Source organism: Acinonyx jubatus, chromosome D3, assembly GCF_027475565.1.
Source record: "Acinonyx jubatus isolate Ajub_Pintada_27869175 chromosome D3, VMU_Ajub_asm_v1.0, whole genome shotgun sequence".
NCBI classification, from domain to species: domain Eukaryota; kingdom Metazoa; phylum Chordata; class Mammalia; order Carnivora; family Felidae; genus Acinonyx; species Acinonyx jubatus.
Genome location: NC_069392.1, coordinates 78,096,015 through 78,118,615, shown reverse-complemented (window position 1 = coordinate 78,118,615; position 22,601 = coordinate 78,096,015). Strand labels below are relative to the sequence as shown.

General features: G+C 38.4%; 2 protein-coding genes across 19 annotated transcripts in view; one reads left to right on the top strand and one right to left on the bottom strand.

The window, feature by feature from the left end:
• Nucleotides 1-13,552, bottom strand: part of RELCH (RAB11 binding and LisH domain, coiled-coil and HEAT repeat containing) — a 114,137-nt gene extending 100,585 nt beyond the window's left edge. For all 9 annotated transcript variants that reach the window (XR_008291529.1, XM_027069116.2, XM_027069111.2 and 6 more), the window contains exon 1: nt 12,774-13,552. Coding sequence is in view for 8 of the 9 variants with exons in the window: in XM_027069116.2 (XP_026924917.1) it covers nt 12,774-13,302 (529 nt within the window). In the remaining variant the exon portion in view is untranslated. The remainder of the gene's footprint in view (nt 1-12,773) is intronic.
• Nucleotides 13,553-13,726: 174 nt separating this feature from the next.
• Nucleotides 13,727-22,601, top strand: part of PIGN (phosphatidylinositol glycan anchor biosynthesis class N) — a 103,823-nt gene continuing 94,948 nt past the window's right edge. For 5 of the 10 annotated variants that reach the window (XM_015077237.3, XM_053205802.1, XM_027069105.2 and 2 more), the window contains exons 1-3: nt 13,767-13,925; nt 14,121-14,199; nt 16,105-16,253. The gene's annotated coding sequence lies outside the window, so the exon portion shown is untranslated. Of the gene's footprint in view, nt 13,926-14,120; nt 14,217-16,083; nt 16,254-22,601 lie in introns of all 10 variants that reach the window. The other 5 variants (XM_015077234.3, XM_053205801.1, XM_027069104.2 and 2 more) reach the window with 5 other exon arrangements.

Genomic DNA, 22,601 nt, shown 5'->3' with positions numbered 1-22,601 from the left:
TTTTACAACAGTTCGAAAAACTGAAAAGGTATCTTTTATGGAAATTACATAGTACTTTAAAAACTAACTGTAAGTAGGGGCACTGGGTGGCTCAGTCGGTTAAGCACCAGCTCTGTCAGCTGTGCTGACAGCTCAGAGCCTGGAGCCTCGTTCGGATTCTGTGTCTCCCTCTCTCTCTGCCCCTCCCTCGCTCATGCTCTGTCTCTCTGTCTCTCAAAAGTAAATAAACATAAAAAAAAAAAAAAAGAATTAAAAATTTTCACTATATACTCTTCTTTGTACCATCTAGTTTTGTTGGTGTTTTGGTATTTTACCCCCAAAGGCATTTAATACTTTTTATAATGTGAGCATTTGATAATTAAAAAGTCATGAAAGTACCCAATTCATAATGAAAGGATAGGGAGAAAAGTATTACCAAACAATTAGCTTTATATTTGAATTCTTTCTGTAAAGGTGGTTTACTGAACCATGCCTAAATAAATCTATGTCATAGTAAATAACAAAGAAATATAAACTATAGAAATTCAATATATAGAAAAATAATAAATCATCCTTAAACCTGAGGTTGTATATAAACATTTTAATATGTTAACCACTTAAATTAAGTATGGATCTTTTCTGATCCTCAATTTTTCTCCAATGCTGGGGCTCATTTCACTGACCCCTACGTTCAAAATATTTGAAAACTAGATTAGAGATAGCCCAACCCCCACATTTTCACAGATGAGAACATAGAACTATGTATTCATTCAGTATTTAATAATCCTCAGTGGGGAATATAAATTTGGTAAGAGTTGGTCCTTGCCTTAAATAAGCCTGTAAGTCACTGGAATTAAGTCATGTATATAGATAACAATGATACAATCAGATCACTGTATGTTAAAGATTCAATGAATTAATCTGTAAGGCAGAGAATCAAGTCTCCCAGATTGCAGTCAGCTGTCTTTTTCTCTTTGTCACAAGATTCCACAATGGGCTAGGCTTCAAAGTCACAAGACTAAACCTTAAGAAAAGACTTAAATGCAGAAACTTTATAACAAACTATTTATTTAAGTTAAAACTTCTATAGTGCTGGAGGATTTTGCCATATGAACAGTTGTCAGGTAAAAAGGAGGGGTATTAGTAACTATTATCAATAATTATTATTATATTTTGGGGGCAGTTAAGTGGTTCAGTCAGTTAAGCATCCTACTCCTAACTTCAGCTCAGGTCACGATCTCACAGTTCATGAAAGAGCCCACACCGGGCTCTGTGCAGACAGCGTGGAACCTGATTAGGAATCTCTCTCTCCTTCTCTCTGTGTCCCTCCCCTGCTTGCACATGTGCGCGCGCTCTCTCTCAAAATAAATAAACATTAAAAAATTATTATTATTGCATTTTTAACATGTTTTGACCGCTTGTTCTATGCCAGATGCTGTGCCAGACACTTTCCGCATGTAACCTTCTTTAACCTTATAACAAACAGCCCCTCCACAAGAGGAGTCACCGCCATCTGCCTCTTACAGTAGAGGAAACAAACAACGCAGAGTTGCACAGCTAGCAAGCGGCAGAGCAGAAATGTAAAGTCAAGCTCTCCGATGTGGAGGCCTGAGCTCTAAGCCATTAAGTTCTCTTGAATAATAACTCAGGGCACGGAGGTTCAGATCTCCCAGGCTCCAGGTAAGCTGGGCTTGATAATGTGAATGGCCTCAGAAAGATCACACTTGACTGGGCTTTGCTCAGGCAAAGCTGAGGGAATAGGCTACAGAGGGAAAGGCTAATTCTCACAAGGAATATGCTAAACTCACATATTTAGAGGATACTACTATCTACCTAAAGGTCATTTCTTTAGCACATATTGCACATTTATTCAAAGCTTTTTGCCCGGCATGGTGTTAGGCGCTGGTGACACAAAGACAAAACATGGTCTCCTTTCAATACTCGTGTAAAATAAACATTTATAAATTGCCTACTTTAGGCTTTGGTTCCAGGTATGAAAGAAGACACAGATATGAGGCATAAACTCCAACTAACATCTTAAAAGAAAAAAAACCTAGTCAGCGAGGGGCACCTGGGTGGCTCAGTCGGTTAAGTGTCTGACTTCAGCTCAGGTCCTGATCTCGCAGTCTGTGAGTTTGAGCCCCGTGTCGGCCTCTGTGCTGACAGTTCAGAGTCTGGAACCTGATTCAGATTCTGCGTCTCCCTCTCCTGCTCTCACTCTGTCTCTCTCTCTCAAAAATAAATAAACATTTAAAAGAAATTAAAAAAAAAAACCTAGTCAGCTAAAACTAACACCCCCAAAATTCACTATTAAGAGTTTATTAGAGGGCGCCTATGTGGCCCAGTCAGTTCAAGTGTCCAACTCTTGATTTTGGCTCAGGTCACAATCTCATAGTTGTGAGATCAAGCCCTTGGTCGGGCTCTGCACTGACACCTCGGAGCCTGCTTGGGATTCTCTCTCTCTCCTATCTCTCTGCCCCTCCCCTGCTGTCATGTAAGCATGCTCTCTTTCTCTCTCTCTCTCTCAAAATAAATAAGTAAACATTAAAAAAAAAAAAAAAGACATGCTCCAGGCTGAGCTATCAAATAACAAATATATATACACACATACATACATATATAAAAATTATGTTTAAGGGACACTGAGTAAACAATGGGAGCACAATAAAAGTTTTGTATATGGACAGCATGGTTGAAAAGGCAGAAAGAAACAAAATGTTAGGAGGAACTTTATTATATATATCCATAATAAAATATTTTAAAATCACTTTTATCATATACTATGCAAAAAAATGGGAAAATATTAAAATTCCTAGATAGGTTTGTAAATTCCCAAACAGGTTTGCAAATTCTTTTTTTCTGTAATATACAATTTTGCTAATAAAAAAATGTTTGGAAAAAGTTGCTTTAGACAGGAGGAAGCAATTTTAAAAGGTTTCAGCTGGAGTGGCATAAATAAATAGCTTTTAAGATCAAGTAAGAATAATGATGGAAGAAGAGATTAAGGGCACATGAACCAGTTAGAAGGTTAAAAATGATGGTCCAGATGTGAGCTAAAGGCCTTAACTAAGGCAGCACACAAGCACAGAACTGAGAGGGTGAGAAATAACAGAAAATATGATGACACTACCTTGAGTGAGCAATCTTATCCACCTACAACAGGACCAACTGGTTACAAAAACAAATGCACATCATTTCTGATTGCTGGGAAGAAAGCTACACCCATGAGTTCCATTGTGGTCTTCTCTTCTTTGAGGCTTAGTCATGCTCTGTGACTACACCAGAAACTTGAGATGTAACCGTGCAGCAAAACGTCAAGACTGAAAAAGAGAGTATAAATGAATTCGCCCATGTAAGATTATTTCATTCAGAAGAACCATTAGTGACCATATTTGGCTCTAATGTGAGGCTCAGCTGATCCTGGTCTACAACCTGGATATCCTACAATCACATGTAGGGTATGCAGGTCCTAATATAGATTAAGTGAAGCACTCTGTAACATGGACCTCTTGATGAAATTAAGTGATGCTTTAGGCAGAGTATTCACCTTTGCCTTAGTGTGTGGTGCTACGGTTTGTCACTTTGACCGTTTTTTAAATGGTCAATTTTATACTATCTGACCTGCTTTCTGCATTAAGGAGGGTGGCTATTCTGATGGAGTTAATAAGATATACTCTGAATGAATTAAGCTATGTTGCCCAATCATACACTAAAATGACCTAAGAACTCCTGCTGAGCTATTTTAAAGCAGACATAGAACAGCAGTTGTTTGTAATGAAAGGAGTGTAGGCTTTGAAGTTAGTGATCTGGGGTGGAATCCTAGTCCTGCCACTAACTACATGATTTGTGGGAAAATATAACAGGGCACACAAGGAAAGGTAAGGACCTGTGCCCATCTCCCAATCGGCAATCCTCCTCTGAAGTATCAATCATTGTTTAGCCTCTTTTGTATGTATCCTTTTTTTTGGTATAGACTCTATTTTTGTTTTTTGTTGTTGCTTTTTAAAATTGATGTATTGTTTAATTTACACCCAAGTTAGTTAGCATATGGTGCAACAATGATTTCAAGAGTAGATTCCTTAATGCCCCTTACTCATTTAGACCACTACCCCTCCCCAAACCCGTCCAGCAACCCTGTTTGTTATCTATATTTAAGAGTCTTTTATGTTTTGTCCCCCTCCCTGTTTTTATATTATTTTTGCTTCCCTTCCCTTATGTTCATTTGTTCTGTATCTTAAATTCCTCATATGAGTGAAGTCATATGATTTTTGTCTTTCTCTGACTAATTTTGCTTAGCATAATACCCTCTAGTTCCATCTCCGTAGTTGCAAATGGCAAGATTTCATTCTTTCTGATTTCCAAGTAATACTCCATTGTTTGTATGTATCCTTTTAAATTATGCTAGGCATATGCAAATATCTTTTTTGTACATAAATGGAAACATATACACTTGTTATTAATTTATTCAATTTATAATAGAACTTGGTGATCATTCCACATTAGCACATATAGACTATTCTGTTTTAATTAACCAATCTTTACTGTTGATATTTAGGGTTTTTTAAATCTTTAACACTTTTACCTATAAATGATATTTAAAAAATGATGGTTCAATTGTTTTAATGCAAACAAACATATATGTCTATAATAAATTACAGAAGTAGAACTGGAGATTAAAGAATATGTTTTTTTACAAAGTGATCGATATTGCCAAGTTACTTTCCAGAGTATCAAACCAACAGTGCAGGAGTCCATATTTTATGTTCCAGCCTTCGTGTCACACATATTTTTATCAAAATTACAATCAGAAGAGAATATTGCTTGTAGAAAAAAATTGTTGGGAAGAGTCCAGTGAGACTACAGATTCAAAAATTACCTATCAATACAGGCTACCTTTTTGATACGGACCTCTTATTTAAAGGTTTAGGAGATGGGGCACCCGGGTGGCTCAGTCAGTTGAGCGTCCAACTTCAACTCAGGTTATGATCTCCCAGTTTGTGATTTCAAGCCCTGTGTCGGGGTCTGTGTTGACAGCTCAGAGCCTGAAGCCTGCTTCAGATTCTGTGTTTCCCTCTCCCTCTCTCTCTGTCCTTCCCCCTCTCACACTCTCTCTCTCTCAAAAATAAACATTAAAAATAAATAAAAGTTTAGTAGACAAAAATCAGTATTCTTACTATTATGACGTACTAAAGGGCACAAAATGCAAATATTCATCCTTAAGAACACTGATAAAATGGACTAGAGATTTTGGTGATACATTCGTAATTCTCATCATTCCACCTTACATTCTTTGGTTAACTCTCCTTACACATCCATCTCTGACAAAAAAAACCAAAAAACAAAAAAGTTTTAATTCCTGGGGCACGTAGGTGGCTCAGTTGGTTAAGCATGTGACTCTTGATTTTGGCTCATGTCATGATCTCACTGTTCTCGTGAGATCGAGCCCAGCGTCCGCAGAGCCTGCTTGGGATTCTCTCTCTTTCCTTCCCTGTACACACATACACTCTCTCTCTCTCAAAAATAAATAAAGAAACTTAAATTTTTTTTTTCAATTTTCACCATGATGGTAAAGAAAGTCTTTAAGAAAAATTAGAAACTTTAAGACTGTTGCTAGGTCCTTTTCTTTTCCTTTTTTTTTTTTTAAACGTTTATTTATTTTGAGAGAGAGGCAGGGGAAGGGGAAGAGGGTGTGCTGCAGAGAGAGAATCCCAAAAGGCTCCACGCTGCCAGCCAGAGACTGACGCAGGGCAGGGCTTGACCCCACCGACCAGGAGATCAGGACCTGAACCAAAATCCAGAGTCAGAAGCTCAACTGACAGAGCCACACAGGTGCCCTGCTAGGTCCTTTTCTAATGGTAATTCTACTTCCATACACACGCACAGAATATTTACAAGACACCCCGTGCAATGCAATAAAAAACTTTGGTATAAAATAGTTTTCTTCACTTGACACATGCTAAATATATCTTAAAAGAGATCTGTATCGACACTATAATAAGAATTATAAACTGATTCTGAAGATTTCCTTTCCAAACAACATTGATCCTCAAGGTCACAAATGGCAACAGGAGATTAAGAATAGATAAACTGGTACACAGGTACCAATAGTTTGTGAGCAAAAAATGATTTTTTTACAGTTATTTTGCAATTTCAACTAATAGATATTCAATATAAAGTAACAAAAAAGTAGACAAGTGCCAGACATGTATGAAGAAATAACTTACTCCAAACAAAACAAAATAAAACTAATGTAAATCTCCTCAAATCAAAGAGGCACAGAGTTCAAAATACGGACAAATAGCAAAACACTATTTACTTAAACATCAACAGCATATTTTTAGTATAAATAACTTAGAAACCATAATTTATCATCAAATCTCAGTACTTATAGGTAGAAGCCAGTAAAAATAAGCCATTAATATTTAAGACCTTTCTCGGTATTTGTAATTTTTAGACCAAGGTAAATGTTTTTCATCAAAAAATCATGGGGGAGGGGCGCCTGGGTGGCTCAGTCGGTTGAGCGTCCAACTTCAGCTCAGGTCATGATCTCCTGGTTCTTGAGTTCAAGCCCTGCGTTGAGCTCTGTGATGACAGCTCAGAGCCTGGAGCCTGCTTCAGATTCTGTGTCTCCCTCTCTCTCTGCCCCTCCCCAGTCATGCTCTGTCTCTGTCTCTAAAAAATGAATAAACGTTAAAAAAAAACCAAACAAACACGGGGGAGAGAAGCACAGTTAAAAGCCATACAAAAATGGGGCACGTGGGTGGCTCAGCCAACTTCCGCTCAGGTCATGATCTTGTGGTTTGTGAGTCCAAGCCCTGCATCAAGGTCTGTGCTGACAGCTCAGAGCCTGGAGCCTGCTTCCGATTCTGTGTCTCCCTCTCTCTCTGCCCCTCCCCTGCTCACACTCTGTCTCTCGCTCTCTCTCAAAAATAAACAAACATTTAAGAAAAAAATTTTTAAAGCCATATAAAAACAAATTATCCAAACTTAGTTTTTGACCTAAAAATACTAAGCAAAATGAAAATTACATTAATTCTAGGTTTTTTTCCAATCAAGTTAAAAAAAAAAAAACCACGCATACATTCTGAAGATCACTTTCTTTTTGAAAAATAGAAAGTATAATTTCAATTTCTGACAGAAATAAGGTCTGCTTTCTCTGATTAAAATCCCTATCTTGTTTCCTTTCAGCCCAAATACCACAACGGCTTGAAATATCATACTGCATTTTTACAAGTACCCAAATGGAATCACTTTATTTAGTGGAGAGCCAGATAATGGTAAGCATGGTCCCAGATGTTTTAAATAAGGCAAAATATAAACTAAATATTATCTTTCCTTTACCCTCACTTCCTTTTCCTTTTCCTCACTCGCGATAAAGAGTCTAAATATGGCCAAATAATAAAGTTACTATTTATTCAAAATTCCACTTTCTCCACAAATACCATTTCATCATCACAATCAGCAATAATTTTTCTATATCTGAATGTTTACACTATTATTTGTGTCACTGTTCTATAGCTTTTTCATGTGTTAGTCCTGCTGCCTTTTCACCAAGAACATAAGCTCAAGGACCTGCATTAAACATCTTTTGGATTCCCACAATCCTAACTGATTATACAATTTAATAAATATATTGATCAACATAAGATATTGAATAGCAACTATATTCAAGTCACCGTGCTAGCCAGTGAGACTCTGTGACTACTTTTGATACAAGAAAGGCATTGGCAAGAAAAATGCCAGTTATACAACAGATAAATTTAGGAACGTATATGGTCTAGACAATAGTGGAAAGTCTCATTCACTAAAAGCAGTGAAACTAATAAATTATTTTATTGAAACAGTTTGGAAATATTTTAGCAATATTTACTGATATTTTCTCTCAGAAGCCAGAGGAAGCACTAAACCCACTTTCAACCTAACGAGGGAGGAAGTACTTTGTAAAGTGAAAAAGATGGGAACGTTGGAAGACTGTCATCATGACAGCTTAGCATTGGTGATACTGAAAAAGGAATACTGAACACAGTGAGATATGCACTCTGAGAATTCTGAGAAAAGACAGGTAGGATCATGAAACAGAAAACTTTGAAAAGGAGGAAAATGACTCAAGAGAGCTGTAGACTCACAAGTGAAATTATCACAATCATAAATGACTGCCTCTTGACAAGCTACCTTATAAAAACTTGAAGACATGGTAGGGTGCCTGGGTGGTTCAGTTGGTTGGGAGTCCAACTTCAGGTCAGGTCATGATCTCGTGGTTTGTGGGTTTGAGCCCTGGGTCGGGCTCTGTGCTGACGGTTCGGAGCCTGAAGCCTGCTTTGGATTCTGTGGCTCCCTCTCTCGCCCCTCCCCTACTAGCACTCTATCTCTTTCTCTCTCTCTCTCTCTCTCTCTCTCTCTCTCTCTCTCAAAAATGAACATTTAAAAAAAATTTTAAAAAAACCTTGAAGACATGGTAAATACAGAATAAAAGAAATCCATTACTGACAGGCATTAAGTCATTTGTCTTCTCCGTCTGATCACCTACTGTCTCTACTAAATAAAAAAAAAAGTTGGGCTCATCTCTGAAATTACAGTCCGATTTCGATCAGTGCTCTAAAACTTCAAAGTGGAACCAGCATTCCTCTGGCAAAGATACTACAATCTGCTCAGTGTAAATCAATGACATTGCCATAATTTTTATCTTGCAATCTAATTGAAAAGCAAAACAATTACTAAATGGAAGTTTATTCTGGCCCAATTGGCAAAAATACAGAGAAAAAATATAAATGGTGTGTGTCTGTTCAAACCATAAAATTCTTCTACCATTTGAATGTTTTACAAACATGGATTACTCTTTTAGTCAAGAAAAAAAGATTAAATACAGTATGAAGACTTCTTTAAGTATTTTAAAAGCACTATCATACTATAATATTTACCTAAGGTCAACAGACTTTTAGGTAAATAATTCAGTAAATCTTGCAAAATTAAACTGTTTTTAGATATCAATGAAAGAAACTACTTTTGGTTACATATTTAATATTCCAAAGTATGATAAATTTTCAGATTGATATATATCAATCAAAATATATACAAAAAAGAAATAAAAATAACTTAATGTTTTAGATAATCCAAACTATCAATTTTTACACTGTATAATCAACCAAAACGTTCTTATTGAGCTTTATAAAATCATAATCCAGTTACCAATAATCAACACACTAAACTTGAACATAGGGGATCTTTAAAAACAGGCAGTAGTCCAATCCTAAAGGAACACTTATCCTCTGAATTCCTAAAATATAATTTGTGCATTCCAGAGCTTAGTCAAAATCTTCAAAACATGGTACTAAGCACAGTCTTACAGACTTACTTTAGCATTTATATATTTTCTAACTAGATTAAGAAATTTATAGGCACTGATATTTTGATATATACAACGCATTTGTATTTAAACTGTACTAAAGCTTGTGCTATGTTTGCACATTTATAGAAAGAATATTTAAGAAATAGTTCTTTTTTTTATAACCTTAATTGAAGTGCAGTCCTGCCATCACAGACCTAAATGCAAAAGCTTAAAACCATAAAACTTCTAGAAGAAAATGTAGGAGAAAATTTCTGCAACTTTGGGATTGGCAAATATTTCTCATTAGGACACAAAAAACATGAATCATTAAAGAAAAAACTTGATTAACTGGACTTGGAAGAAATTTAAAAAATGACATGCAAACCATACTGGGAAAAGTATTTGCAAAACACATATTAATAAAGGACTTGGGTCCAGAATATATAAAACCTAATTTAAAAATTCAGTTAAAGACATGAACAGACATTTCCCACAAAAGAAAATATACTAATGGCAAAAAGCTCAGGAAAAGGGAGTTCAGCATCACTAGTTCCCAGGGAAACAAAAATTAAAACCACAATGAGGGACACCTGGGTGGCTCAGTTGGTTAAGTGATCAACTCTTGATTTCAGCTCAGGTCATGATCTCAAGGTTCCTGGGCTCCAGCCCCATGTCTGTGCTGACACCAGGAGCCTGCTTGGGATTCTCTCTCTCCTTCTGCCCCTCCCCTGCTCTCTCTCTCAAAAATAAATAAATAAACATTTGGGGAAAAAGAAAAAAAAAAAAACAACACAACACACGTGATACCACCAATCTCTCATAGAAGAAGTTGAATAAAAAGCCTGAAAATAGTGTTTAGGGGATGTGGAACTCTCATACACTGGTGATGGGAATTCTAAATGGTACAACCACTTTGGAAAACAGTTTGACAGCTTCTTATAAACTTAAGTATATAGTAACTATATGACCCAACAATTGTATTCTTAGGTATTATCCAAATGAAATGAAAATATGTGTTTATGCAAAAAGAAACCATACAGGAAAGAATATATGCGCTCCATGATTCCATTTATATGAAATTTTAGAGCCGGCAAAACTTATGTATAGAAGTGGTTCCTAATCTGGGGAATTTTGGCCTCCCTCTCCCGTTGGACAATGTTGGAGACATTTTGGTTGTCACAACTTGAGAGATGGAGTAGGAATGGTTGCTACAGGCATCTAGTGTGGATAGAGAGGCCAGAGATCCTGTTAAACATTCTAAATTATCAGGCCCAAAATTTTGATAGTGCCCAGGCTGCAAAATTGTTATATAGATATAGTTAGTGATCAGTGGATGTCTAAAGGTGGGACTGGGGATATAATGCAAAGAAATATGAAGAAATTCTGAGGATGATAAAAATGTTCTATATTTTAATTGCAATAGCGATTAGTTTTTCAAAACTCATCAAACTATACACTTTAAAATAGGTGCATTTTGTTGTATGCCATCTTACATCAAAGTTGATGATAAAAAAGTGCCTGTCAAATAACATAAAGCTATACAAAATAATTTAATCCAGTATTAGTTTTTTAAATATATATGAATGGAAAAGACAGGAAAGGCAAATATCATTGGTGAGATTACTGATAATTTTTACTTTTTTCTTTTTTGTTCATGTCCTTTGTATTCACTTTGAAAATACTACTTAGAGTTTAAATCAAAAATACAACTTTTTTTTTTTTAAGTGTTTATTCATTTTTGAGAGAGAGAGCGAGCGTGAGCAGGGGAGGAGCAGAGAGAGAGGGGGACAGAGGCTCCGAAGCAGACTCTGCTCTGACAGCAAGGAGCCCGATGTCTGGCTCGAACCCACGAACCATGAGATCATGACCTAAGCCGAAGTCAGATGCTCCACTGATTGAGCCACTCCGGCCCCCCTAAATATAACTATTTCTATATACAGAAAGTTTTAAAGAGAAATTTTCACTAGTAACAGTGATATCAAGCTGCATAAGGTAGGCTAAGAAATTCTTTCAACTAGAACGAAGTCACAAAGCAAAGAATAACCTATTTCATTATATTAACAGAGTAGAAAAACAGAAGATGTAATTAAGTTACGTTCAACAATAGGCTAGGGACTATACAAAGTGTGAAGAGTATAGAGGTCCCTCCAGAAGTACCTATCTAACGGAGAAAAATGATGCTGTCAACAAACCAAATACAAAACAATTAAAGACCACGGTTTACATATGCAAGTAGTACAATGAAACAAGACACTGAGGGGGAAAAAAAAAAAAGACACAAGCAACTAACTAAACATGGGGGGGAGGAGGGGGAAGCATTGACAAAGAAGACATTTAGGCCGGCCGGCAACAAGAACAGCTCTTCCTGAAAAGAAGATTATCCTACATACTGAGTAAGGAAGTTGTACCTACTGAGAAAATTTTGTATCAAAGACAGAAATCTGCCTGGGATTTACCTTGATGGAAAATGCACCCTTTGCACTTGCACCGTGTCTAGATTTGGCAACAGAATTCTCTGGCACCGTGCGAACGGAGAGACAAAACAATCAACTGCGCTGCAGTTTAAAAATCGTACATTTAACCTTCCTTAGTAAATTCCAGTTGGCCTCATCTGACACACTAAAACTTCTCACACCATTAGTAAGGGAAAATCTAAGTTGCCTGCCGGAAGAGGATACCGGTAATGCAGAAGACATCCTCGAGAGTAGGTTTTCAAGCCGTAAGAAACGCTTATAAATATACGCCAGATGGGGTAAACAATTACTTTATCGTGCTAAGAATGATTATAACTTGGTAAAAAGGTAAATTCCTACGTTATGCAGGGAAAAAGAAGCCTGCGAGGTGGTGGCATCACGAGATAGATAGACTACAGGCAGAACTCCACCGCCCTGCTCTTTAGATTTCTCGCAATTTTGGAAACTACTGAAATTAAGGCATCGAAATGGAACTGAATGGACTTAGTTAAACAGAACACATTTTGTGCGGCAGGAAATCCAATTTTTGAGTGCGAAGGCCACTCCAAACACAAAGGGTCTTTAGAGGATCTGACTTTGCGGAGAGAACATTTCCCATTCTTTGCTCTCGCTTGACTTTGAGTCAAAGACTTACTGCGCGCAATTTAAGAAACACAGTTTCCTGGTAGTGGTGATTCAGGAGATTAGAGGAAAAGGAAAAAAAATGACTAAGGCGATAAGCCAGTTTGCAAGGGAGCCTTCTGTAGCCCCGTAACAGCCAGTGAACTGGAAACTGGATATTTTAGAGACCGACGCCAACAGGGGAACCCAGGAGCAAATGCAAGACCAGCCCAAGGTTGGAGGCACACAAGAGAGAAGAGTCGCCGCCAGATCCTTTTGCTTCCACCGCAAAGACTCCCACCCTTTCCAGCTCTCTCTCTACAACGTTTCTAATGCTCACTACCTGCTCGACAATCTCAACCACCTCGCCAGAGACACAGGCTGCGTTCACTTACTGAGCTGTCCCCCGCCAGACGTCGTACTCGGTTCCCGACCTCCTGCGCCTCCAATGCCAGCTGCTCCAGGGATCCCCGGCGCCCCCATCCCCGGCGGGGTCCCACTCTGCCTCTCGAAGTTGCCTGGATTGGAGAAGTAGTCGCGCAGCCGAGGCAGTTCGCGGCCACTCTCTAACAGCTCGGTGTGCAGCTCCAGAGCGGTCAGCAAGTATTGATCGCGCAACAGCTGAGCCGCGATCGCGTCAATGGACAAGCGGGCAGGGGTCTCCCCACAGCCCCCCAGTGCCACCGCAGCCGCCGACACCTCCCCAGGGAGCCCTGGCCGCGCACTGCTCCCTAAGGCCACGGGATCCTGGGGCGACAGCGAGTCCGCAGAGCCAGGATCTAGGCCGCTCCCGGAACCCAGCCGAAGTCCTGCCCGCCGCTCCTCGGTCGCCGCTACCTCGTCGTCGTCCTCGTCCGAATCGCTGAGGAATGGATTCACACCGCCGCCACCACTGCCACCACCTCCAGGCGCCATCGCCGCCATCTTATCCTGTCAGGACTGTGGGCGCCTCCCTGACTGGCTCTGACAGGCCTCAGCCTCAATTCCCCCTAAGCCGCAGCGGGCACTGCGCACTACCACAACCTTGGCCTGGCCACGTCCCACCTCCCCACCCGGAGACTAGGAGGAGACTCTGAGGCAGGAGGTCCGGATGCAGCAGCACCCGCTGCCTCAGCCACTGCTGCACCAGCAGCCGGGCTCTGCAGGCGTCTTCCTGGTCTTCAGTCTCGCGAGAAAGAGTGCATGTCCTGCCCCCTCGCCCCGCCCCAGCCCCGCCCCAGCCCCGCCCGTTCTAACGCCGGAGAGCAAAGATTGAAAGGCCCGCTCCCAACTCAAAGGCAAAACTCCGCCCACACTCCTGTTTGATTGGCCAGAGGAGGAGGGAGGGAATGGAGTTACGAAGGACGGGCCCTAGAATTATCGCGAGAGCAGCCTCTGGGCAGGTAGGTTTCGGGGGCGTTCCGCGGTTGAGAGGCAGTTATGACTGTGGTTTAGGAACGTTCTCTTGGCTGTCCTTTCAGGGGGCAGAGGGTAACTCTGCAGGAGAGCTAGCTTTGCGCGGAAGAGGCCTCATTCCCGAGATTACGCGTAACCCGGCTAAGCCCCAGGTAAGCCCGGGGACCAGAGCGCAGAGGTGTGGTGGCACCAAAACTGGCCTCACGCCTGCGGACACGCTGCTTCCGTAATACTTCTCACTTTATTGTTGCTGTTGTTTGCTGCCAGGTGGTGACATTGCCCTCGCACGTGTAGCAGGTGCTCAGGGCAGTTGTTAGAATTTGACATCCTTTCTCTTCCTTTCCCAGCCAAGTGACTGTCCGCTCTGGAGGCCTGGCCACAGCACCGGCTGCTGGAACTTCTGGAAGACCGCCTTCTAGCCACCGAGTTGGTGCCACAAAAGGGTGGGGTGCGGGAGGTGGAGAAAGTAACTGGACTGTAGAACTCTGGGTTTTGGATTTCCCTGGATCTGTGGATAAATATTCTTAAAGCCTCGGCTTGTGTAACAAGCTCTGAGGGGCTCAATGAGCACTTAGGATTTAAAACACAGTTTGCACAAATGCAGCCCCATCACTAGAGAGCTAAGTAAACTGAAGTCTAGAAACGTTCAATGGCTGGTCAAGTCAACACTAGGAAGCATTCCGAGGAAGTTTAAAGTCAGTTTTCTTATTATGTCCAAAGCCATTCTTCTCCCACTATGCCTTGCAGTCTTTCTGACTTGGCCATTTAGGCTGAAAATAAGGTATTGACTGTGGAACGTGATTATTTTAAAGCTTGGATGCTTTGGACACTTTTAATTTCCTTTATCAAATGTTAGCACCTAGAGTATACTAAGTTTGGAAGTTCGACGTTTATCTTCTATGTCATTCCCTGATCACCGTGCGAGTGGTAAAGGGATGTTAGTTTCCAGTCAACAGCATTGGAACGCTATTCCGAAGAGCTTCTATTTTCTTCACCCATAGATTGCCGCTTTTGCAAGGTTTTAAATTTCCTCTCTGTCTGTATAGCTCCCTGTAAGCACCAAAATAAATAGGTGGCAGTAATTGTGTTATCAGGCAAGTTACACGTTACATGGAAGTAGTAAAGTATCTCCTTTAGCTCTGTGGAAAAATAAAAATAGAGCATTCTTATATAACCATAGGTCAGGTTATTGGTTTACGTGTAAAAGTATGCCAACAGTTAAGTGTCGGCTTTCAGTTTACCCAGACTCAGTAAACTAAGATTTTCATTTGAATGAGGCTTTGGGGTTTTTTTCTTTTGTTTTTGCTAGAAGTTTTTTTTTGACACTGTTAGTACTTAGGAATTCAAAATATTTTTTATTTATTTATTTATTAAAAAAAATTTTTTTTTAACCTTTATTTTTGAGACCGAGAGAGACAGAGCATGAACGGGGGAGGGTCAGAGAGAGGGAGACACAGAATCTGAAACAGGCTCCAGGCTCTGAGCTGTCAGCACAGAGCCTGACGTGGGGCTCGAACTCAGGGACCGCGAGATCATGACCTGAGCCGAAGTCAGATGCTTAACCAACTGAGCCACCCAGGCGCCCCTCAAAATATTTTTTATAGAACGTTAGCTGCTGATGTTCAAATTCTAAATATTTTTCTGTGCTATACATTGTAGAAAAATATGAAAAAAAGATCCCGATCTTAGGAAAATAGTATCAAAATAGCTAATGCTGTATCCTGTTACTATTTATTAGCACAAAGTATTGCTGATATTTACTGTAATTGAATTTTCCAGAGAGATTGAAAGGGAATCAATTTCTGGAATGGAGGAATGGGAGGGACTAGTGATTGGCATGGAAAGGGCATGATTGGAAATGGATTATTTACATACAGTATTTCCATCCCTGTAATGGAATTTTTTGAATCTCCTGCACTTAGAGTCCCTGAAGAGGCTTTTGCTTATTACGTAGGAGAGCCCAGAGTTTACATCCCAGTTCTACCTATTATTTGCTGCGAGACCTTAAAAAAATTACTTAACTTCTCTCAGTCTCCCTTAACATCTATCTGTCAAGGGGGTAATGAAAGTACACAATTAGGAATGTGCTTGTCACAGTGCTTGGTACCTAGTACACCATAAATGTTGTTACTATAGTCAGTTTTCAATTAGTGCAATATTAGTATATATTGAAAATATTTGAGAGGTTTTAAAAAATAAAACAAATATCAACTATTTAGTAGCTAAAGCTGGAAAAAAAACAAGTCAGTAGGGTGCAAAGGGAGTATCTTTAATTTAGGGTCTGATTTCCAAAATGTAACTTGAAAACAGATTTAAAATATGTCTTCTCAGAGAGCTGTAAGAAGTTGGATGTAGAATTGCTTCCATGATTGACTTCCTATACAAATCTGTAGTTTCCTGATTCTTCTTCACAACCTGTAATCATGGACTTGTTTATATGACCTTTCAAGACCACAACACATCAACTGGCCATCTTCTCAGTAAGTGCTTTGCTTTTCCGCAATACACAAAGGTTTAATTATCAATAAAAATGTTTAAGAAGTGGCACAAACCAGAATATTAATAATTGCTGATTGCTACTTATGATAATTTATTATGAATGTGGTTGGGAAATTTTCTACTTAGCAAAATTTGCATTAGTGTAGGTCTTTACGGCTAAAGTTTCATTGAATAATGAGGACAGTCATCTAAGCTTGTATCTTAGCAATGAAATGTTAAATATTGTTTTTTCTTTTAAACAGTTCAAATATTTTAGGGCTTAAAAAATAATTTTTGGCTTTAATAGTCTTAAAATAACCACAAATAACATTTTAAATGCAAATTTTGGGTTGATTAAAGTTTTAGAAATGGCTAATTTTTTAATGGTTTTTCAATGCATGGTAAATATTCCACAGGAATAAGCTAAATCACTTTTATTGGAACATGGATACGTAGGTGTTTTAAAATTTTTTGTAGTTATTCATTTATTTTGAGAGGTTTCCAAATGATTCGACGATGACAGAGTTTTCTTTTTCAATAAATCTGAATAAAATGTTATTCTCTTTAAAGAGAAATATTAAGTAATAATGTTATTTAATATACATGTGCTGGGCAATAATAAAATAGGTAGTATGTAAAGGATGATATTTTGGAATCACTGCCATTTTATGTATAGTAAGTGACTTAAGCATAAAAGTTTGGTGTTTTGTTTTATTTTGTTTTGTTTTTTTAAGTATCCTGAATCTTCATAGTTCCTGTTTTCTGGAGGAATAAAAAGAGAAGCAAGGCAGCCTCTAGTGGCTATAGTGCATATTACATGTACATTTGAAATGATAATCCTAAATAATTTATTCAGCAAACATTTGAGTCTTTACTAAGCAAATGAGTGCTGGAGAAACCCGGTCTTGCTGTCATGGAATTATGGTTAAGTGATAGAGACAGACATTAATCCAAATCATAAAGGACATAGCTATGTACTAACAAACTGAAGTACTGGTTTTGGGTTTTGGTTTGGACTGCATAGTCCCTGAGGAAGTAATGCTTGAAAAATGCAAGCAGATGTCATGAAACAATGGAGTGAGAGAGGATGGAGGGTGGGTTGGAAGTGCGAATTATGCAGAGGTCTATAACAGTAGGAAGCATAGGCCACTTAAATGAAAAAGACCAATGTGGCGAGATGCCTTAAAGCAAGGGGGAGTGTCATGAGGCAAGGCTAGAAAGGGAGGCAGAGGCCAGGCCCTGTAACACCTTGTTAACCATATTAAGGCTTCTAGTCTTGATTAGGATGGGAGAGAGGCCCTGAAGGGTTTTACACAAGGGGAGAGATGTTCAGATTTGCATTTTGAAAAAAGCAAAATCAAAAAGTAATATGTGGCTATACAGGGAAAAGTTGTAAAGAATGACTGCTGGTTCTCTTGTGTACCTGAGTGCAAGGTGGTGCCATCCCCTGAGACTGTAAACACTAAGGAGGTAGGGGGGTTACTACCTAAACAGGGTTCACGGGGGATATCGTGAGTTTGGTTTTAAACATAATTCAGTTTGTGTCTCAAGTGGTTGTGTTAAGGTTGGAGTTACATACAGAGATTTGGAGCTGTTTGTAAGACTTGCATATAGGTGCGAGCTGAAGCCAAGGGTGGATCAAAAAAGCCTACATGGACGGAGGGGTGCCTGGCTGGCTCAGTTGGTGAAGCATGAGACTCTTGATCTCGGGGTTGTGAGTTTGAGCCCAACAATGGGTATCAAGATTACTTAAAAATAAAATCTTAAAAACAATAGGAAGTATAAAAGTGAGAATAAAAGCCTAAGATCAAGTTTTGAGTAACTCTAAAACGCAATGACCAGACAGAGACCATTCTTCTTTGGACAGAGAAGTAGAAGGAAAACTGGAGGAATGTCCACAACAGCCAAGAAATGAGAGCTATTTAAGAAAGAGATCATGGTCAATAGACACAAACTGAATGGAAGATGGAAGACTGAAAGCCACTGGATTTTGCAATATTGGCTACATTATGTTAGTGAAAGCTCTCTCTTTCTCTGATGTAATGGAAACAAGTCTCAATTTGTTTGAGATTTAGAAGATCAAGGAAAAAGAGGTCATATTATTTTCAAAAAATTTGGCTGTGTTGGGGAGAAAAGGACAGCCAATCCCTTTAAAATTTTTCTTTATCAATTTTTATATTTGTGAGGTATGTCCTTGGCATAGGTGTGGGCTTAACTAATTTTCAATGCTGTAGGGTATTTCATTATGAATAAAAACTGTATCTGTTCCTTTTGTTAGATATTGTTTCCAGTTTTTATTACGAATAGCCAAAGACAAGAATTGAATTTAAAATTTGTTGCCTGTATTTGTATCTGATGTGGAATTTATCTTAATACATTCTAAAGTGGTAACTATACTAGTGCTTCTGTCCATTGGTTAAAAACGTAAAATTAGAGCTCTATCTCACACCATGTACAAATACGTTCTAGATAATGACGTGTGAAAAAAATTTAAAACTATTTTTATGCAACATAAGACGAGAAATTTTCTCGTAGAAAACACAGAAAAGTTCAGTCCAGAAAGGATAAATTTGGTGAATTATGTTACATTAAACTTCTAAAGCTTCTATTTAACAAAAACCACCACAATTTTTATGTAAGTATATACATGTTTCTATCTATATGTAGAGACACACACACATACAACTGCATATAATATAATGTACAAGTCAAAGAAGTAAGGCCAACAACTATAATCCTATTTGATCAAAAGATATAGACACACACAGTTGAAAAGATAGGAAACCCAACTGGCCAGTAAAAACATGAAAAGATGTTCATGCTCACTAGTAATAAGGCAAATAGATGCCCAAACCACAGGATGCCATTTTGTCCTGTTTAGATTGGCTTAAGGTAAATAGGATAATGCCAGTCAATTGTGGGGATTTAGAGAAAATAGGAATCTCATATACTGTCGATATACATCTAAATTGTGATTGACACTTTGCTACTATCTTGTGAAGTTGAGAATACGGTTTATTCTAGCAATTCCACTTAACAGACATGGTTTTCAAACTTATGTGTACATAAAATAGTTTGAAATAGATATTTCACTACAGTGTGCTATATTCGTATGCATGCACATACATAGAAAAATTAACAATACTTTTTCAAAACAATCCTTTACCTTACTACTTCTGAAGTACTTTATTGTGATGTATTCTCTATCCTATTGTATTCCCTTCTATTTCATTTTATATAAAAGAGAAAAAGGTAATTGCAATCCGCCAAATTAATTTTGTAATGAATCATCATTCTGTTTGTCTTCTGAGAATCTCCCAATTTTACCAGGGGAGGTATGCAAAATTGCAGAATTCTTTGTAGTAATGACAATCGGGGACAACGTCTATCAGGATAATTTTCAAATGAATTGTAGTATAGTTATAATAGAATACATGTGTGCCTAAATATTTAAATAACATAAATTTTTTGATAATGCTGGCTAGAATAGGCTCATAAAAGGAGTAAGGACTTTGCATATATACTGGTAAAAATTAATTTCTAAGTAGAATGGGGAAAGCATGAATGGAAATATTGGTGATTATAATGTTAATCGAATCTTGTAGAATGACAGCTTTTAATCACATAAGTGGCTGAGTTTAAAATGTGTATCCTCTGCGTAGAAGAATTGCAAATAATTTATGTAGGTACTTGATGGTCTTAGTAGATAGAGTATAACTCCCCATAACTCCTCATTCCGTAAGTATTGGTTGCACATAGTGGGTTCCTTCCAAAGAGCATAATATGAAAGGGGAGGGGAAATCATTAACTTTATTGTGGAGAAACCTGACAAACACTCCCTCAGCAGATGATCAAGTTTAATATCGATGGTGATAAGTCATGTTGATGGTATGCACCCTTGATATGTGCTAAGAGCGGCATTTTACACATGGAGTTTTCCTCCCCCAAATCCATAACCCCCTTCTAATTAACCATGAAAAAAACATCAAATTCCAATAGAGGAGCCTCCTACAATATACCTGACTAGTACTCTTCGGAACTTGCAAGTCTTCAAAACAAGCAAACTCTGAGAAATTGTCACAACCAAGAGAAGCCTAAGGAGGCATGACAGGTAACTGTACTGTGATATCCTGGAACAGATAAAGGACATTAGGTATGAAGAAAAAAATGCGAATTCTTCTCAAGTGTACAGCTGAACATGAATCATCTGCATAACTAGCAACCTCTGGTGGTTACTGGCTATGAGGAAATTTGATAATTAGTTCTTACATGACACGTGTAAAGTCACATACCGTTGTCACTTGGAAGTGACATACCTCATGCTGAAAAAAATATACACCCCAAAATATTAAGTATAAAGAAGCATATGAACTAGTGTTAATTACATAGCTTACTAGTTTACCTGATAATCTCTTGCGTGCAGGTCTCAACTACTTTCTTACAGTTTTGACTGGCAATATTTGCTCCTCACATGGCAGGTTTCTATATTTTTATTAGCTATCAAAAGTAGTTAACACAGTCTCTAGATGACATCACAGAAAATGGCTGAGTATGGCCCTTAAAAGAACAGTTCCTCTACTGAAACAAACAAGCTGTCAAAGAGTGATAGAATTGGCTTTTTTGGAACTCTAGAATCTGATCCAATATTTATGGCAACTAGCAGACTGCTTAATGAAGAAAAGGGCAGTTGGGTTTTGGTAAGAGAACGCAGTGGTGTTTTTACCCACTGGATTACCATCTCCATTCACTGATGTGGCAGGGGCAGCACCTGTGGGGACTGCGGCCTGTATTCCTGGTGTGACTTACTGGTATTTACTTTGGATTTTGTTCTTAAAATACTATGATCTGGTGGCTTCCTGAGAGACCAATGCAGAGGCCGACTTTTGTCTCACATTCCCCCTTCCCCCACATATAACCCCAAATGCATGGAATGCATGCTGGGAAAAGACCTAATAGGTCCCTTCCACATCTGGTGGATCTGTGAGCTCCATGCAAGGAGAAATTGGTCAGGCTTAGCAAAACAAACAGATGACTGACACCATCAAAATTCAACATAAGTAAGCCCTGGTGAAGGAGGAGAATCTGATTTCCAGGATTACCACACTGTAATATTAAAAATGCAAGTTTTCAACAAAAAATTCCAAGGCACAGAAAGAAATCAGGAGAATATGGCTCATTCAAAGGAGAAAAAAATCAACAGAAATGATTCTTGAGGAAGTCTAGACTTTGGACTTATTACACAAAGACTTCAGTAAACTGTCTTAAATATGCTTAAAATGGCAAGGGAAATGATGGACAAAAAACTAAAGAAAATCAGAAAGTGATGCATGAATAATGAGAGCATCAGTAAAGAGATAGAAATTATGAAGAAGAACCAAATGGACATACTGAAGCTGAAAAGTACAATAATTGGAATGCAGCATTCACTAGATGAATCTAACAGAAATTTGGACAGGTGGAAAGAAGAATGTGGAGCTGGGGCCAATCGAAATTATCCAGCTGGAGAAGCTGAAAGAAGAGTGAACTGAAGAAAAGCCTGAGAGAACTGCAAAACACCATCTTTAAATAATGAGCTTTTTAGTATGGTTGAAGCTGATGTGAGCATTAAATCGCTTCAAGCCTGTGAGCTTAGGAAATAACCTTTATTTACAAGAACAAAGGTTACATGAAATCACAGCTATCCATAAAATTTGTGGTGGTTACAACTCTGGCTCTAGCCAGTGTTATCTTTTGAGTACAGGCTTAGGCTCCAAAGTAATTTTTTTCTACTTTTTATTTTGAAATATTTTTAGATCTGTAGAGAAGTTACAAAAATACTACAGAGAGTGATTGTGTTATTATACACTCTTCACCCACTGCACCTAATGTGAACATAGAACTACAGTATAATTATCAAACACCAGGACATTAACAGTTGTCCAATACTATCAACTAAACTACCGTTCTTAGTTGAAATTCACCAGGTTTTCCACTATTGTATATTTTCTGGCTCAGGATCCAATCCAGGTTTCCTTAGTGTATTTAGTTATGTCTCTTCAGCCTCCATTCTATGACAGTTCCTCAGTCTTTCATTGTGTTTTATGCCTATGATACTTCTGAAAAGTACTGGTCCATTCTTTTGTGGACTGTTTCTCAATCTGATACACTCCCCTGAATAGATCGAGGTTAGCATTTTTGGAAAGTATACCACATATTCTTTTGCCAAAAATATTATGTCGTGCCTTTCTTAGTGTTCCATATTAGGGTTATATGATGTTAATGTATCTTATTACTGGTTAGGTTAGCCTTGACCCCTTGGTGTGGTGATGTCTGAGGGGTTTCTCCATTGTAAGTTACTCTTTTTCCTTTGT